This window comes from Crinia signifera, chromosome 2 (genome assembly GCF_055691185.1).
Source record: "Crinia signifera chromosome 2, ASM5569118v1, whole genome shotgun sequence".
Classification (NCBI taxonomy): Eukaryota; Metazoa; Chordata; class Amphibia; order Anura; family Myobatrachidae; genus Crinia; species Crinia signifera.
In genome coordinates this window covers 258,847,830-258,867,203 of record NC_139218.1, presented here as the reverse complement: position 1 = coordinate 258,867,203, position 19,374 = coordinate 258,847,830, and the positions used below count along the sequence as shown (strand labels likewise).

Below are 19,374 nucleotides of genomic sequence, written 5' to 3'. Positions count from 1 at the left end.
GGAGGGCGGCGTCCGGTGTGCCAAGTGGGGCGGCGTTGTGGGACATCAGGGCGGCGTCCAGCGTCGCTCAGAAGGCCCTGCTCACGTCCGAGGCCACATATGAGCAGGAGCTTCTGAGCGACTGCTCTAGATTGACAGGCAGGTCCGTTCTGAATCTTGTGCAGATTCAGAACGGCGGGTTCTGATGGACAGGTGACGGGGACCGGGAGTTGCTGCGGGTAGGCAGAGGTGAGTAGCTTTTTCCCCCTGCTCCATGTCCGTGCGGCGAGCAGGGGGAGGCGTAGGGGCGGCGGGTCTTTACTGTGTCACTTGTCTTCGTGCGGCGAGCAGGGGGGGGGGCGGCGTCCGGAGTAGCTTTTTCCCCCTGCTCCGTGTCCGTGCGGCGAGCAGGGGGAGGCGGTGGGGCGGCGGGTCTACTGTGTCACTTGTCTTCGTGCGGCGAGCAGGGGAGGGCGGCGTCCGGTGTGCCAAGTGGGGCGGCGTTGTGGGACATCAGGGCGGCGTCCAGCGTCGCTCAGAAGGCCCTGCTCACGTCCGAGGCCACATATGAGCAGGAGCTTCTGAGCGACTGCTCTAGATTGACAGGCAGGTCCGTTCTGAATCTTGTGCAGATTCAGAACGGCGGGTGCGCGCATGTAAATCGCTGTGTGGGCTATACACACAGCGATTTACATGCATTTTCAGGCATTTTCTGAGTGATTTAGTAAAATCGCTCAGAAAATGCCTGAAAATTGTGCTGTGTGTGGGGCCCATAACAATAACAAGGAAACAGTCAAATTTAATCTAACGTGATTATCAACCTAAAGATAACTAATTAGTTTGCACAATCCAGTGTTGAAGTACAGATCACAATCAGGTTACCCTATCCTAAACCAAACCAATAAATCTACCGTAGCTTATTTAACTATGATAAAGTTCTTTCAATATCCTTTCAGAGATAGAGGGGTATCAAATTACGATTATGATAAAACATTGACAGTGAAAAACTAAAGTTTTTACTATGGCCGGTATCCACATCCCGATAAAAGATACATTTTGCCCCAAAAACACAGGTTCAGTGAAACCTGTGCATTATTTCGCCCACTGCAGCCCCATTAGCAAACCAAATACCTGCAAGCAGCCCCATTTTCCAGAGCAACCAAAAACACAGAGAGTTCACAGAGCATGCCTGTTTTTGGGGTGAATTGTTTCTTTTATCAGGATATGGATCACACATACAGAGTGGAATATATATGATTGTAAGCTTGCAGCAGGGCCCTCCTACCTCCAAGTCTGTCTGTTGTTACCCAGTTTGTTTTATCACTGTCTACTATTGTAAAGCGCAACGGAATCTGCTGCACTATATAAGAAACTGTAAATAAATAAATATACCAGCAATCATGAAATCAGGGTGTCAAACTACCAGGTTCCCTCTGCAGAGTCCAAACGACCAGGGATGTGTTAATACAGCAACAACGGGCAGCGGCACTCTTTACTAATAACTTACACTACAAGTGCTTGCTTTTTTCAAGCGCACCGTGCATAAAAAAGCCATAATAACGGCTGAGTCGCAATATTAATTTGCTACTTTTACTGTTAGTTATTAGTCCACAGTGTCACTGCCCTTGTTACTCTCTGGAGATATATATATATATGGAGCAAACTCTTGTTTCGCGATTTCTAATTGGTGTTTAAATATCAGCTGCCGGACTTACAAGAACCCCTGTTGGACGGGGGAAAGGGAATGTGGATAGCAGTTGTAAGTAGCGCCCCTGTTTGAACCCTCAATAGTTGGTTCTATGGTAGCCTTTAGTTATATTGGTAGTAAATAAGTCCAATACTTAATAAACATTTATTAAAAAGTCTCTTTTATTCTTCTCATTCAATTAAGGTGCTTTTTTCAGACCATAAAAACTTGAATGTTGTGTTTCAGAAATTTTCAGATTAGCAAACAAACGTTCCCAACACGTTTCGTCCCTGCAAGGGACTTCATCAGGGGTTCGCAAATGTTATTGACACAATTCTCGCATTTCTTTCGCGTAGGGTATATCCCAACAGGACGTCGACACACCAGATCCTCTATAGACTTTGAGGTGCACTTAGTTATGAAACTCCACTGTTGTGGGTTACACTAGTGTTTCGGGGTCTTTTCTTTCCTGTCACAGATTTTTAGCCGTATAGATTCACACGGACAGCACTGAGTGGTTAATTATGGGTGTGCTCTGCATACCATCATTGGCCCTTCATAGTTAGGTCCTTTCTGCCCGGTGTACTCCTTTTAAGGCCGACCGGTCTGTACTTAAAAAGTGACACTGCTAGTGTAGAATTGAGATCTTGGTTCAAACAATAATTTTCACCGTCCCCTTGGAGATGTGAGCTGGTTTTCACTGCACCTCACATCTCCAAGGGGACGGTGAAAATTATTGTTTGAACCAAGATCTCAATTCTCGAAGATGACTTGCTACCCCCATACTACAATGCAACAATAGGTACATTTTTAAAACCAAAAAGTCAATGCACATTCAGCTGCAAATGTAATAGGAGGATCAGGGAACAATCCTGCAAAGTCCAGTGTGCAGAATGCATGAGGAAAACAGAGCAGGATAAGAGCAGGATCTTCACATTGCCATTCCTGACCTATGTATGAGACATGCCCAGGACAGGCGCACTTTCCATAAGTTAGTCATCAGTCTTTGGACAGTGATACATTGTCTGTTAATGCTGAAATTACTGCATACAGTGCTTGGATAAATGCAAAAACCAATCAACTCAAACGCTTGTCTTAAAATAGATAAGGAGAAATGGTGCTTTGTTGCAGGTACAGTGTATGAGTACTGAACCACCATTTCCGTCAGCAGCCAGCTGAATGCACTGAACATCCCACACCGGACACCTTCACTGTCAGTAACTTATGTAGTGACACCACCTCCTGACTAGAAAATCAGCAGAAACTAAGGGATTTTTATCTTATTCCAAGGAACAATGTTCACAGGTTTGTTACTGCACACCAGATGTCTCAGAGAGACTATTAGTTCTCCTGGATGTAAGGTGCTGTAACCCCAAAGTCGCTTGATGCTGGGAGTAAGAGGGCAGAAGCAAGGATCCTGTCTGGTCTTTCCGTAAAGTGCTTGGTGTTGCCACCTAGTGAGTAAAATGATAATATCAGTAAATATGGTTTCCATGAATACATTTTTTTTTAGCTTTTAAAGCAGAGCAATGGATATCGAAAGGTTAATCACCGCAAACATGGATGACGATTTACATAAATCATACTATACATATGCGAAGTGGTTTATGATAGGTTAGAAGTGTTGCTACATGCTTCTGTGATTACAATAATGAAGCTAGTGACATTGCCAAAACTGTTCTGTGAGATATCCCCCTCATTTCACATTTGATTGTAAAAGTTTGCTCCTACCTATCATTTTTCAAACAGTCTGTGATGCCAGTTAGGAGCTGATTGGCTGGCTGTTTATCACTCTCCATTTTATCACTTTTGAAGTTTAGTGCATCTGGCCCTAGGCTGTATCACATAGGAAGGTAACCCCATGTTGTGGGCCTGGTGAGTCTGAGCAGCCAAGATTGTCAGTTTAGTGCAGCTTATGCAGAGGGACCTAACACTGCTCATCCTCTTGCAAATGCTGCAACTAGACTTTGCGAGTTTGAGTATACATATATGTCACCATTAACGCAGTTCTTTACGGCTGCCAGTGTGTGATATGACAGGTTAGGTGATAGGAGCAGTTGCGTCCCCCTGTGTACTGAGCAGCCCTGACAAAGCTTTACTGCGAAGTGCACACTTGTTGCATGTGTGCGGTTACTTCCAGTGTTAATATTTAAATGTGAATTTTTAATGTGATAAGCCTTACTACTTAGCATGCCTCTACTCTGTCCTCCGCGCACAGCAGAGGTGTGTGGCAGCTAGACCCGCGGTACATTTACTTATACACTCGGGGTCACAACTAAGCAGCCAGGAACACAGCAGGAATGCCAGCACTCTCCCCCCCCCCCCCCGTGCACTTCTAGGTGTGAACGGGATGGCAAACTAGCAGTTTGCCGTGCCCGCTCGCACCCATTGTCTGAAAAACATCACTGTGGTTGAGATTTAATAGGATGAGATATTCAGAAAGTGAGAGATTTGGTGAGAAATCTCCAGTTTTTTTAAAGCAGCAATCATTTACTCTGCAAAACCAGTTTGATTTTGAAGTGTAAATGATTGCCTCTTTAAAAAAACTGGAGATTTCTCACCAAATCTCTCATTTTTTGAATCTCTCATCCCATTAAATCTCACCCTCTATGTTACATGAAACATTTATATGCAAACTACAAGTATTGCACAATAAACACCATCATTAAATGAGGATTGTTCAGCATTATATTGATTCAAATACTGCTTCACCGGGGAATATTAGGTACTGTACATGTAGATAACTGAGCATATCCAGATAAAGGCTGTGGCAGGTTGATACAATTGTATTAAACCATCTGTGGATATTTAGCAACAATTGTAACATCTCTACTGTTACATCTATAACTGCAAACTGAATTACAGCAGTATTGAGTGCCTTATTAGTCCATATGTCTTCTCAGTGGGCGGTATTCAATGAGCCTGATTCGCCAGGTTTTTATGGCGAATTTGTGCTGTTTGGTGAATTTCTGACTAAAACGGTGAATCACCCTATTCAATGACCACATGGCGAATACTTTTCAAGGTTTTTTTCGCCATGATTCACCGAGTAGCAATCGCTATCTTTTTATGGCGAAGTGGAATGTGAACTTTTAAAATAAAGTGTTTTGTTTTTTACATTTGGTGTCAAAAAATCAGGAATTTTATTCTGAGGAGGGGCATGCTATTTTTATTCATGTGCTGTAAGCACATGAATATATATTTAATTTTAAAAATAATATATATATTTTTTTTTTACACAGCATCCAGCAGGGGGCGCCGGAGCCGAGCCGCTCATTACATATTCATATATTCACTGCACGTTCATTACGATCGTGTGTAGTGAATATACGCTCCCCTGCTGGTAACCCCGGGGGGGCAGCCTGTGCTGCCTGGCACCCAGGGAGCCCATCTAACCCCCCACAAACGTTCAGGGCTAGGCAGAGAGACTACCATCTCTCTGCCTGGCACCGTCCTCAGGCTCGCTGCGGCAATCGCCGCAGGAGCTCATATTCGCCAGTCAGGGGCAGCGAGCCCCTGACACGTTGAATACCGGTGCCCGCCGGCTCCGGAACGTGGCGAATGTGCAGCGAATCCAAAAAAGGATTCGCTGCACCTTGCAGGTATTCACATTGAATACCGCCCAGTGAGTGTGCCCCATTTAGAATAAGACACGCAATGGTTTAACCAAGTAATGTGAGCCGATTAAAATATACTAACACTGAAGCCTCTCCATGATAAGATTTAATCTTTTTTAACCCCTTCCCGACATTTGACGTATATATACGTCATGGCCGGGATGTACTTCCCGACACATGACATATATATACGTCATGACTTCAAAGTGCCACTGCGTCTAGAGACGCAGTGACAGAGGGACGATGTCTGCTGTCCCTGACAGCAGACATGTCCCTGCATGCCCAGGGGGGGCGGCGATGTCGCCCCCCCGTCGGCGATCGCTGTGATTGGCTGTTCAATGTGAACAGCCAGTCGCAGCGTTTTCCTGTGTTACCGGCGAATCAGACGCTCGGTAACACAGGTGTCAATCACCGCCGGGTGTGAGGGGGCATGAGGGGGTCATCGGTGACGACAACACCTCACCCCACCTGCCCCCAAGGCTGTAATTGGTCCGTCGGACCGACGGACCAATCACAGCCAAGGCGCGCCATTTAAACTAACGGTGACTGCGCTGCAGACGCCATTCCGGTCTGGAATTGCGTGCAGAGCGGTCACCGGCCACTCTGTCCTGCTATACATACCTGAACCTTGCCTGATACTTACCTGATCACCGCTGATCACCGCTGGTAGCGTGCTGCCAGCAGCTGAATGCTTTCTGGATCTTGTGACTTCCTGTGTCCTGCTGCTGCAGTGTCATAGAGTCACAGATCGTGAGAGATAGTCAGAGATAGTCAGATATAGTGAGAGAGAGTGATAGAGAGTGATAGAGAGTGCTATATTTTGTGTCTGCTGCACCCCCTTTTGTGCTGATCACTATATCTGAGCTGATCAGCAACTTTTTGGGGGTGCAGAGGTTTTTTTTTTATATATATACCTGTCAGTTGCACCAAAGGTTGTGCTGCCTGTGCAACTGACTGCTGCCCCCCCTGCTTCCCCCCCTTTTGTGCTGATCAGTTTAAATGAATTAAGATCAGCAACTTTTTGGGGGTCCAGGGTTTTTTTTTTATATATATATACCTGTCAGTTGCACCAAAGGTTGTGCTGCGTGTGCAACTGACTGCTGCCCCCCCTTTTGTGCTGATCAGTTTAAATTAATTAATCAGCAACTTTTTTGGGGGTCCAGGGTTTTTTTTTTTATATATACCCTGTCAGGTTGCACCCACAGTTGTGTGCCTGCTGCCCCTCACTGCATCACTGCATCACAGATCTGCAGTGTTGCATCACTGCATCACAGATCTGCATTTTTTTTTTTTTTTTTTTGGAGAGTGTAGTGGGGTTTTGTTTTTACACCCACGTTGCTTTTGTGGGTGTCCTGTGGCCGCTGAGCGCTGATCAGTGACGTACAATCACTGAACAGCATTTTTGGCACAGGGTTGATATAATTTTTTTTTTGCAGTTTTTTTAAATTGTTTTTTTTTGTTTTTACACCCACGTTGCTTTTGTGGGTGTCCTGTTGCCTTTGAGCGCTGTTCAGTGACGGACGTTACTGACCAACATCTGTGCTCAATTTTTGGCGCAGGACCTTTTTTTTTTTTTTATTGGGATCAAATTCCTGTATAAAGTATTTTTTTTTTCTGCACTACATACACACTACATACCCCCGTGTTGAAATAAAGTTTGTACCCCCCTACACTATACACGTGTTGAAACATTACACTTACAGAAACACAAAAATAAAAATGGCATCCCAAATGTCAGCCCAAATGTCAGCCCAGTCATCCAGAAGAATGTATTCAGCGGAGGAGGCATATGCCATGCTTGCCTCTGACTCTGACACAGCCAGTGATGCAAGCGGGGAATTTGAAGGATTCGTCTTAAGCTCCTCTTCCTCCTCTGGTGATGAGGGACCCCCTCAAAGACGCCCCCGTAGAGCAGCTGAGACCCCCCCCCAAATGATTGATCCCGTATGGACCCCACCACCAGACAATTTTGAGCCCCAGGTTCCTGAGTTTTTGGCCATCCCAGGAATCCAATTTGATTCAACAGGTCTCAGAGAAATTGACTTTTTCAAATTATTTTTCTCTGATGATTTTATAAATTTAATGGTGGACCAAAGTAATTTATATGCCCAGCAGTTTATTGCTCAAAACCCCACGTCATCATTTGCTAGGTGGACCCCTGTAGATGCAGTAGAGATGATGACGTTTTGGGGTCTGGTGTTACATATGGGCATAGTAAAAAAGCCAGAAATTAGGCAATATTGGAGTACAGATGTTCTGTACAGCACCCCACTTTACCGTATGGCCATGACTCGGACTCGTTTTGAGATAATCCTTAAATTTTTACATTACACCGATAATGCACAGTGCCCACCCAGAGATGATCCCACCTTTGACCGGCTATTCAAAGTCAGGCCGGTCATTGATGATTTCAGTGCCAAATTTGCAGAGATGTACATCCCTGAAAAATTTATTTGTATCGACGAGTCCCTTATACATTTTAAAGGAAGGGTTAAATTCCGCCAGTACCTTCCCAGTAAGAGGGCAAGGTATGGCATAAAAATGTATAAACTGTGTGAAAGCACCTCAGGGTACACCCACAGGTTTAGGGTATATGAAGGGAAGGATTCAAGAATTAAACCGCCAGAATGCCCCCCCTCCCTCGTAGGTGTTAGTGGAAAAATTGTCTGGGATTTAGTGCACCCCTTCCTGGATAAAGGTTATCACCTCTATGTGGATAACTTTTACACTAGCATCCCCCTGTTTAAGGCCCTTGGTTCAAGAGGTACAGCAGCTTGCGGTACTGTGCGCAAGAACCAAAGAGGCCTCCCAAAAACGCACATTGCCCAAGTACTGAGAAGGGGTGAAAGCAGGGGAATATGCACCGAAAATATGTTGTTGGTCAAATATAAGGACAAGAGGGATGTCCTTATACTGACAACAATTCATGGAGACAGTACCACCTCCGTCCCTGTACGAGGTACCAGTACCCACACCTCAAAACCTAATTGTATCCTAGATTACAATAGGTACATGGGCGGAGTGGATCTTTCAGATCAGGTACTGAAGCCGTACAGTGCCCTGCGGAAAACAAAAATCTGGTACAAGAAGCTGGCCGTGTATATCATCCAGATGGCACTGTATAACGCTTACGTGCTATTCCGTTCTACCGGCCAGAGGGGGACATTTATGCACTTTCAAGAGGAAGTCATAAAGGGCCTAATATTTGGAAACCAGCAGGCAGAGGGCCCCAGTACTTCTAGTACTGGCCCCCGTATTGTACCAGGGCAGCATTTTCCTAACGAAATCCCCTCCACTGCAAGAAAGGGCAGGACACAAAAAAGGTGCAAAGTTTGCTATAAAAAGGGAATAAGAAAGGATACTATTTTCCACTGTGAAACTTGCCCCGACAAACCCGGCCTATGTATAAAGGAGTGTTTTAAAATATACCACACATCTATGGATTATTAGGTTCATCATTTCACCGTGCTTCGGGGGTCTTGCTAATGCCACATAGCACCCACCATTCATTCCACCAGAATCTGAGCTGCAAAATCCAAAAATCACTCCTTCCCTTCTGAGTCCTGCCATGCATCCAACTGGTATTTTTTGGTCACATATGAGGCATTGCCATACTCGGGAGAAATTGGGGCACAGATTTTCGGGTGCTTTTTCTCCTTCATAACTTATGAAAATGAAAAATTTTGAGCCAGAACTGCATTTTTGTGTAAAAAAATGTAATTTTTCATTTTCACTGCCCAGTTGTATCAAAATTGGTGAAACCCCTGGGGGTTTGAAATGTACACTATACCCCTAGATGAATTCCCTGAGGGGTGTAGTTTGCAAAATGGGGTCACTTGTGGGGGGGTTCCACTGTATTGGTGCGTTGGGGGTCTTGCTAATGCGACATAGCACCCACCAACATTCCACCAGAATCTGTGCTGCAAAATCCAAATATCACTCCTTCCCTTCTGAGTCCTGCCATTTTTTGGTCACACATGAGGCATTGCCGTACTCGGGAGAAATTGGGGCACAGATTTTGGGGTGCTTTGTCTCCTTCATTCCTTGTGAAAATGAAAAATTTTGAGCCAGAACTGCATTTTTGTGTAAAAAATGTAATTTTTCATTTTCACAGCCCAGTTGTACCACAATTGGTGAAACCCCTGGGGGTTTGAAATGTACACTATACCCCTAGATGAATTCCCTGAGGGGTGTAGTTTGCAAAATGGGGTCACTTGTGGGGGGGTTCCTAACTTTTAGCATCTTATGGTGCCTAGAAACCTACATGGTGCCTAAAAAATAATCTCATAAAAAGGAGGCTCCAAAATCAAGTAGGTGCTCCTTCTATTATGAAGCCTGTGGTTTGGTCAACGTGCACACTAGGGCCACATATAGGATATTTATGAAAACAAAAGAATTGGGGGAATCAATTTTTAGTCACATTTCTCTAGTAAAATCTACTGTGTTCCTTAGAAAAATGTATTAAAATTGCAAATCTGCAAAAAAAATGAAATTTTGAAATTTCACCTACACTTTGTTTTAATTCCTGTGAAACACCTAAAGGGTTAACAAACTTCCAAAATGCTGTTTTGAATACTGTGAGGGGTGCAGTTTTTGAAATGGCATCATTTATGGGGGTGTCTCACATACAAGTCCCTCAAAGTCACATCAGAACTGAACTGGTCCCTAAACAAATCAGTGTTTGAAATTTTCTTGAAAATTTGAGAATTTGCTATTCATATTTTAAGCCTCCTAGTGTCCAAAAAATTTAAAAGGAAGTTGAAATAATGATGGAAACATAAAGTAGACATATGGTCTATGTTAGTTATTAACTATTTTGAGTGGTATGATTATTTGTCTCACAAGCAGAAAATTTAACATTTTGCAAATTGCTAAATTTTCCATTTTTTTTTACGACATTTTGGTATTTTTCACAAAAAAACACAGACTGTATCGACCGAAATTTACCACTAACTTGAAGTACAATGTGTCACGAGAAAACAATCTCAAAATCACTGGGATAAGTAAAAGCAAAAAAAAGTTATCCCCACTTAAGTGATACCTGTCAGATTTGAAAAAAAGGGCTCTGTCAGGAAGGCAAAAACAGGCTGCGGCGGGAAGGGGTTAATCACTTATTTCTTATATTTTCATCTACCTTGTCTGTCTTTTAAGTCACAGAATTTTATATTGCTAACTATTAAAAGTAATTTTTTATAGAATATCTCTCAGTGCACCACCCATGGACATTTTTCGGTACTTGTTTCCTAGCACGGCGCCCACGACGCAGCAATTAGCTTAGTGGGCTATTCTGCATAGTGAAATCGCATCGCATCTCATGGGCCATTTTAGGGCCATGCGATGTGCGATGCGATTTTCCTATGTCATTTATTCACTGCTCTCTCAGCCCCGGGCCATCGCATCGCATCTGCCGCAAAATCGCATGTGATCGCATGTGATTTTATAGGGTGTGTGATGGCATGACATTAGGTATACAGTAATATGATTGTGTGTCCCAAAAAATAGGTTTAACGCACCCCCCCACTATCTACGCCACCCCGAAGCGTGGCGAGCGGCGGCGGAACACGTCCTCCGACTTTTGCATTACCCCACTATCCACGTCGGCGTGGAGTTGATTTTATATAGTGTGGCGAGCCACCATGCCCGAAGCGCATCGAACCCCGCGAGGGGACGCATAATACATGTAAAGTAATCCGCGTCCCCTCACGGGCTCGCTGCGCTCGCCACACTATATAAAATCAACTCCACGCTGACGTGAACAGTGGGGTAATGAAAAAGTCGGAGGACGCGTTTCACCGCCAATCACGGGGCTTGCTGTGCTCGCCACACTTCAGGGTGGGGGGGGTGCGTTGACTCTATTTTTGGGACATACAATCATATTATTTTATACCTAATGTCATGGCATCGCACACCCTATAAAATCGCATACGATCACATGCGATTTAGCGGGACATGCCATGCAATGCGATGCGATATTGTGGTGTAAAATGTCAAGAAAAAATTGCATGCCGCTATAATGGCCGATGCGATGTGATTTCCCTACGGTGCCGTACGCAGAAAATCTGGGCGCTGTGCTAGGAAACAAGTATTTTTTTTCTTTGTGTAATTTTACTCTATCATTGTCCATTGGTAGCATATCTCATCATTATGACACAGACACATCAATACTAAAATTAATAAAGAGGCTAATACTTAACAAATTATTTTTACTTGTGCGACTGGCAAATTTCTCTATCTCGCTTAAGGTGAGTGTTATCCTTCATTCTCCACGCTTGGGAGGCAGCAGGTGAGAGTCAAGATCTTTTACCTGGACAAAATGCTGCTGCGGAACTTGCACAGACTGGATGTTCGGTTGTTGGGAGGAGGAATGTGTCGCCGTAAATCCAGAACGTAAAACTGCTTGACCCATTACAACAATAGGACCGCTGCTGACAGGCGTCTGTACCTCTAAACCCCTATATATTGGTGAGCTTGGGGAATATCTGTTATGTAGAAAGAGAAAAGAGATAAGCAGTCCTACCCAGCAACATGTTTGTTATACAACACTAAGGAATTACCATAATCCCTTCAAAACTGAGGGTATTTTATATTTTAGTGACCAGATCAATTGTAACATATACAGTACAGGTTGAGTATCCCGTATCCGAGTATCCGTTATCCGAATTATTCCGAAAACCATACATTCCAGAAAGTGAAAAAAAAAATTTTTTTTTGCTAAAAACTCACTGGGGACATCTTTAACAGCACTACTGGTGACATGATATGTAACTGGCACTATATATGTGCAAGAAAATGATTGCTAGGCATTCAAATTCAATATCTGAGATAGTACACACATTTTGTTTCATGTTTTGAAACCTTGTTTTTTGAACAAATAAAATATATTTGTGTGTATTTTATGTGGTAATAAAATATATTTGTGGGTATTTTATGTGTTTATACAGCATAAATGCAAGATACTTCAAAATACATCATTTAAATATTAAAATATTCCGAAATACGGAATAATCCGTTATCCAAAATTCAGCATTTTGGATACGGGATACTCAACCTGTAATGATATTATCATCAATAATAATAATAATAATAATAATACTGTATACATGATACACTTAGAGAAGGTATAACTGTAACCATTACTTAAAGGCAGGTAGGCAATGTAACAAAGCAATGAAGAAGGCAAGTCAGATGCTTGGTTGCATAGGGAGAGGTATCAGCAGTAGAAAGAAAGAAGTAATAATGCCACTGTATAGGTCATTGGTACGACCTCATCTAGAGTATTGTGTTCAGTTCTGGAGGCCATATCTCCAGAAGGATATAAATACATTAGAGACTGTACAAAGAAGGGCAACTAAAATGGTGCATGGCCTACATCACAAAACATACCAGGAAAGACTAAAAGATCTTAATATGTATACTTTAGAGCAGAGAAGGGAAAGGGGGGACATGATAGAAACTTTCAAATATATCAAGGGTTTTAACAAGGTACAGGTGGGAGACATTTTTCACAGGAAGAGGAGCAGCAGAACACGAGGACATGCACTGACACTAGAGGGAGGAAGATTCAGGGGAAATTTGAGGAAGAATTACTTCACAGAAAGAGTAGTAGATAAGTGGAATAGCCTCCCAACAGAGGTGGTAGAGGCAAATACAGTAGTACAATTTAAACATGCTTGGGATAGGCATATTGATATCCTTACAAAAAAATAAGGATCAAATATGGTTTGAGGTAACATGTTTAAAAAAGGGGCAGACTAGATGGGCCAAGTGGTTCTTATCTGCCGTCAAATTCTATGTTTCTATGTTTCATTATATTCTAAGCACGAGTCAGCTATTGTGGGAATTTTACCAGCTGTGCCACGGTAGCACTGGTTATACACATATCTAGCGAATCTGAGGGAATGATAGTAAATTGCAATGTCTTAGCTGCCCCTACAACCATTGCAATATTTATTTTGCTTACTAAAAGTGAAAAGTTAGCCAGAACTGCATCAAGCCAAAAAATCGAAAAGAAACTACTGTCCAGTTTAGTTAATATTAAAATATGGGGAAATAATCAGCCAAAATTTACCACAAATTTCTGAATATGTTCCTTTAAATGAATTGATAACAGAAACATTAGTAGGAAACAGCCAATAACATTGTTTTCTTTTTTTTTTCTGTCAAGACGCACTAGTGGGCGATTCATGTCCAATCACATCCTAAGATAGTGCACAAATTACCAATGTACAGTAAAATGTAGGGATGTTTGGTAGATTGCGCCTGTGCCAGACCGATACTACAGAACATGTCCTGCATGTCTGATTCTGACTGAAGTTATGTGTTGCGATTTCTTACAAAAAGTGAAACAATATGCAAATGTCAGCTAGAGCATTCCTCTTGTGCAGTACTGTGCGAGGGACTGAGCAAACCCTGTGCTAACCACTTGCATATCTGAGCATGGTGGATCCGATCCCTCCACCATGCCTGGCCGGTGCTGCGAAGAGATGGCAGCAACACATTCTTAGATCCCCTGTTACCATCATACCAACTAGATCACACATTCACACACCCACACAACCTGCCTATAGCCTGTCTAAAGATAAGCTACAGTACATTTTATAATCTGTTCCATGGAATATTCAATATTTGTTCCATGGAATATTCATCACATTCCATGTTTTGTTTTGAGATTGTGCATGTTTAGTGTGGAATTGGCATTTCATTTCACAGTTCTATCCTAAGCCACACTAAAGGACAGAAAAGCTTAAAAAAGTGATAAAATGGAGTTAAAAACAACCAGCCAATCAGCTCCTACTTGTCATTTTTCAAACTTGTAACATGGCAGTTACGAGCTGATCTCCATTTAATTACTTTTTGAAGCTTGATATATCTGTCCCTAAGGCAGTAATCGAGCAGTGCAATTAAGTGTCTTGTATGAGCATCCACTCTCCCAGCATACTGTACTGTACTTTGACTGATGTCCACTGTCTGAAGATGTCCTTGTGCTACACGAGCTTGGCATCATTGGCTGGATAGGTTGGTTAAGCAACAGTCTAAATATTAAAGAGAAACAAATTCATATTTTCATTTTATCTATAAGAGTGAAACTTTTCTATTAGCAAAATGCCTTACAATTATACATATCAAAGACTAAGGGGGGTATTCAATCTCCTGCCATCATTCTCAATGGGGGATATGGCAGCAGGGCCCTATTCAATGCTGGTTTCCCATTTTTATTATTAAGCGCCCTTTCTTTTGAAGAACATTTGAATAAACCACAATTCTGATCAGCTTTAAACCTTTCCCCCACCTAGGGTTACACCCCCTACTAATATCTCTAACACTATTAGCAACACCATCATCTCCCCCCATTGCCCAACTCCGCTGCCTGGGTGTCACTCTTTACTCCTCCCTCTCCATTGCACCCCACATCCAAGCTCTGGCCCATTCCTGTTGGTTCCAGTTACGCAACATTGCAAATAAACTCATCATCCACTCACTGGTCATCTCACGGCTCAACTACAGCAATGTTCTCCTCACCGGCCTCGCTTTCTCCCAACTGGCTCCTCTCCAATCTGTCAGGTTTATCTTTCTCTCCAGCAGCTCCACTTCTGCCACTCCCCTTCAACAAAATCTGCACCAGCTTCCATTCCCCTACAGAATCCTCTTCAAACACCTCAAACTCACATGCAGAGCTATCTCTAATTCCATTGCTCCATATATCTCCAACCTCATCTCCATTCATACTCCCTTGCGCCCTCTACGGTCGGCCGACAACTGTCGTCTCTCCTTCCCCTATGATCACTGCTTCCCACGCCAGAGTTCAGGACCCTTCAGTGGAACGCACTCCCTCGTTCCATTAGACTCTCCCCAACTTTGCAAAGCTTCAAACGGTCACTGAAAACTCAACTATTCATCAAAGCGTACCCTTCCGCTGCATAACTTAGTTCTGAGGCTTGTCCTCCGACCTCTGCCACATTGCCTTGACAATCTCTGCCTGCCTACATCCTGCCATCAAGCCACCTCCCACTCGATTGTACCTCATGTAATCTGTCTGTCTCCCCTTCCTACTAGATTGTAAGCTCTTCAGAGCAGGACCCTCTTCCCTCCTGTTGTCAAAGCCCTGTTCTCTACACATATCACTCACATCTCTCCATACTCAAAACTCCCATACTCAAACACTCACAGCGACCATCTTCATCCACATACTCATCTCCATCTTTGGCCACCAGCCTCTAGTAGCACATTGGTCAAATCCTCACTACTTACATTTAAGCTGTAATGTGTATTGAATTGTGGCATTAATTTTACCTGTACTCTATTGTTATTTATTTACTGTAATGTTAAGTTTGTCTCCCTGCACTGTTCCATTGTATGGTGCTGCAAAACACTTGTGGCGCCTTATAAATAAAATTATAATAATAATATTTGCATACAACTGTTGCTGAATATGCTTATACATGCTGGGGGTGGCTGAAGTAGAAAGTTGCATCCTGCCAGAATCTCAGACCAGAGTCTGAAGTTGCAACATCGAATCACCATTGTGACCATTGCTTGCTCAGAAATGCCATCTTCTTCACTGTCCAACTCTGCGTGCTGCCTGCCCTAATAAGGCTGCACCATGGCCCTTATTCTGATCGGTGCGGATATTCCCGCATTCTTACGGTGCGGTCCGCACGCCACGGTGTTTTGCCGCGTGCGGCCATCGTCCGTAGAAACGCCCACGTGTCCTCCGCATTCGGACGGACTCACTCTTTAAGAACAGGGCGTGTTTACGGACGACATACAAACCATGCGTGTGCGGGAGAAACACTCAGATTCTGCACGGTATTACAGAGTATTACAGAGTATGCTCGGGAATACCGCATCCGAACGGGAGCCAAGCGGTGCTACCGCACGTAAGCGGAGTATTTACGCCAAACAACCCACTATTATGTATCTTCTGCAATACATCACATGACCCACTTATTCAATTACCTATCCTCATAAAAAACTGCTTATTTGGAATTGGAATCAATTAGATGCCAATATATCCTTACAAGCATGCCTAACACATGCATTGCACACATTAACCCTTACAGCAATCGAAGTGCAATGGTTTCAATTAAAGCACTGACAAGCGTCCTATTAGTGAGTAATGAGTAAAGGAGTAGATTCTATTGGGTTCAGGTGTTAATGGTTGTAGTCATTAGGCGTACGTTCGCCTAGCGCATGAACGAGTGGTGTCCGCAAAGCAATAGTACACTTGTGGACACCGCACATTTCTGCCCTTTTTGATCGCGTGCATTCGGAGTGGTTTCCGAATGTACGCCCCCCAACATAAGTGTACTCCCCCGTGTCCGCCCATGTTTCCGCCCCGTTTTGCCCACTTTGAAACTACGCCCATGTGTCATTCCGCATGACGCCCATAATACGCCCCTATTTCCCGAATGAGAGCGGTGAACAGTTCTGGACGGGATCTGGCCGAACTGGTACCGAGTCAAGGCGTGGCACATGCGCGTTGCGTTCTCCACGCATGCGCAGACGCCGTAAACACGCGATCCGAAAGTATGCGGTAAAGTCCGCGTCAATCAGAATAAGGGCCCATGTCAGTGACAAGCTGCGGCTCTGGGCACTGCATGTGATTTTGCAGGACTCATTCTGCACATGCGCAGTATATTGGACAATTGGGGTTACATAGATTTCTGAATCAGGCCTGGTACCTGCTTACAACTTTGTCTATTGCCCAGTCTTGTTTTATTAATGTTTTGCTCCCAATTGGAAGCACAACAAATGTGCAGGGGCTATAGAAGTAAATGTCAATAAATAATACATTTAATGTATTAAAAAAATCACTACCAACAATCAGAAATAAAGACTTTCTTTCCTCCAGTAAAACTAATAGTAATACATCCAAACATTACTGCAAGATATTGTAGCAAGGAAGCAGTGGCGTAGCTAGGTTTTCGGTGCCCCCCCCCCCGCCCCGCCAGGCACCCCCGCCAATGCAAACCCACCCCAATCCCCCGCAGCCTTACCTATCGCGCTGGTCCCGGCGGCTCCGTTCTTCTGCTGAGGACCACCACAAAATGGCCGCCCCCATACAGCAGACAGTTTCAAAGAACAGTGTGCTATATGGGGGCGGCCATTTTGTGGTGGTCCTCAGCAGAAGAACGGAGCCGCCGGGGCCAGCGAGATAGGTAAGTCTGCGGGGGATTGGCGGGGGGGGGGGGGGTGTTAACTATAGCACTGCAGCCCCCGGCGCCCCCACATGTACAGCGCCCCCCCGCGCGGTGGCGGGGGCTGCAGTGCTATAGTTACGCCGCTGCAAGGAAGATACAAGTAAATCAAACACTTACCTCAGTTGTCTGTCATGAGAGAAATCTGGGACTTCGTGCTTTTGGTTGTTATCCTGCTGTGAACCAGAAGAGGGTGCTGTGTTCAGATTTTGTGTCGATGCAGCCGGAGTGCTACATTGTGAAGCAGAGTTTCTGTTGGCTGACTGGCCTTGATTTGATATTCCTTGCAGGCTCACTGATTTCTGTCCCTGAAATGCATTTTAGCATTTAAGTTCTATATAGCAGCTAGCCCACAGTGGAGGACATTTATAAAGCGGATCTTTGTTATGCACCTAGTGCACCTTAAGTTGAGCACTTCTACTCTGTGCTGGGAGTAGACTCCACAAACTGAAGGCGCCACTCAATGTATAATGTATAATAATGTCAGTGCAAATTAGAGATGGCAATCATTCATCCATTGTTTTGCAACCATCAATGACTCAAAGGCCATCAATGTGCAGGACTCCCGAGTCCTACGTTAATGATTCAGGTCCAATGCCTGAGGTCTGCACCCAGCCATCACTGGATTTATTGATGATGACTTAAAACCAGCGATGGTAAAGCCATGAATGTCAATCACTAATGTGAATGTTTGACATGAGATTGCTCATACGCCTTTTGTATAATCTCTTTAAATCAAATAATCCTATCTTTGTCTCCTTTGCTGATGCATGGCTAAGCCTCATACTGTATATGGCTCATCCCCTGGAAATGCAATTCTCCACCAATATTCAATATGCAGGTACAATGTGTTCCATTATAGGATGAGACCTGATCTATACCAGCTATAAGCGGATGCAAAATTCAAGACCTTTTGCAGAGTGCTAATGGCTGTGTAACTCAGACTTCACGCTTCTGCATCACTGTATCCCAATTTACTTATATGCATATAAGCATCATTAATTATCATAGTTTATAAAATGGGATTCTAACAAATCATTCCCATAATATAACATATTAACATATTAACCCGTGAGCAATGACTTCACTTCTTAATAAGTGACCCTATGGGCCAGATACAGAGTTGCATACATTACCAACGGTAGTGACTTTTTGCTATTGTGCGTGTATACAGATCCAGAGAAACTCCTAATGTGTATGCATTACACAGTGCCCACACAAAGGTGCACAGCATCATGAATGGCCTAGATCAGGTCGACACCCAAAAAAGGTCAACATGCATTAGGTGGGCATGGTCAAAATGTTGACACAAGCAAAAGGTCAACATGGAAAAGGTTGGCATGGAAAAGGTTGGCATGGAAATAGGCCGACAAGAATGTTTCATGATTTTTATTTTATTAACCGACTTGTTTATACTTTACCATCCCAGTGGGCATAGAGGCCCTTATTCAGATCTGATCACAGTACAAATTTGTTCTCAAAATGGGCAAAACCATGTGCACTGCAGATGGGGCAGATGTAACATGTATATAGAGAGTTAGATTTGTTTGAGTTATTTTGTTTCTGTGCAGGGTAAATACTGGCTGCATTATTTTTACACTGCAATTTAGATTTCAGTTTCAACACACCCCACCCAAATTTAACTCTCTCTGCACATGTTACATCTGCCCTACCTGCAGTGCACATGGTTTTGCCCATTTTGAGAACAAATTTGTACTGCGATCAGATCTGAATAAGGGCCAGAGAGAGAATGAAATAGTGTGCTGAACACAGCAAGGGACCATACCCAAAGCATGTTGAGTGCAGTGAACAATGCAAGGGGACACGGTACACTTATATGGTGTCCATGTTGACCTATTTTGAAATAGACACCCCCCAAAAAATATGAAAAACT

At 43.6% G+C, this 19,374-nt stretch overlaps 1 protein-coding gene across 5 annotated transcripts in view; it reads right to left on the bottom strand.

Annotated features, from left to right (window-relative positions):
• Positions 1 to 1,829: 1,829 nt before the first annotated feature.
• The window catches only part of NPAS2 (neuronal PAS domain protein 2), a 133,728-nt gene continuing 116,183 nt past the window's right edge, over positions 1,830 to 19,374 (bottom strand). For all 5 annotated transcript variants that reach the window (XM_083174369.1, XM_083174367.1, XM_083174368.1 and 2 more), the window contains 4 exons: positions 17,601 to 17,788; positions 14,232 to 14,315; positions 11,588 to 11,762; positions 1,830 to 3,120 (listed from right to left, as the gene is read on the bottom strand). In XM_083174369.1, coding sequence (XP_083030495.1) covers positions 2,977 to 3,120; positions 11,588 to 11,762; positions 14,232 to 14,315; positions 17,601 to 17,788 — 591 coding nt within the window. In that variant the 3' untranslated portion in view covers positions 1,830 to 2,976. The remainder of the gene's footprint in view (positions 3,121 to 11,587; positions 11,763 to 14,231; positions 14,316 to 17,600; positions 17,789 to 19,374) is intronic.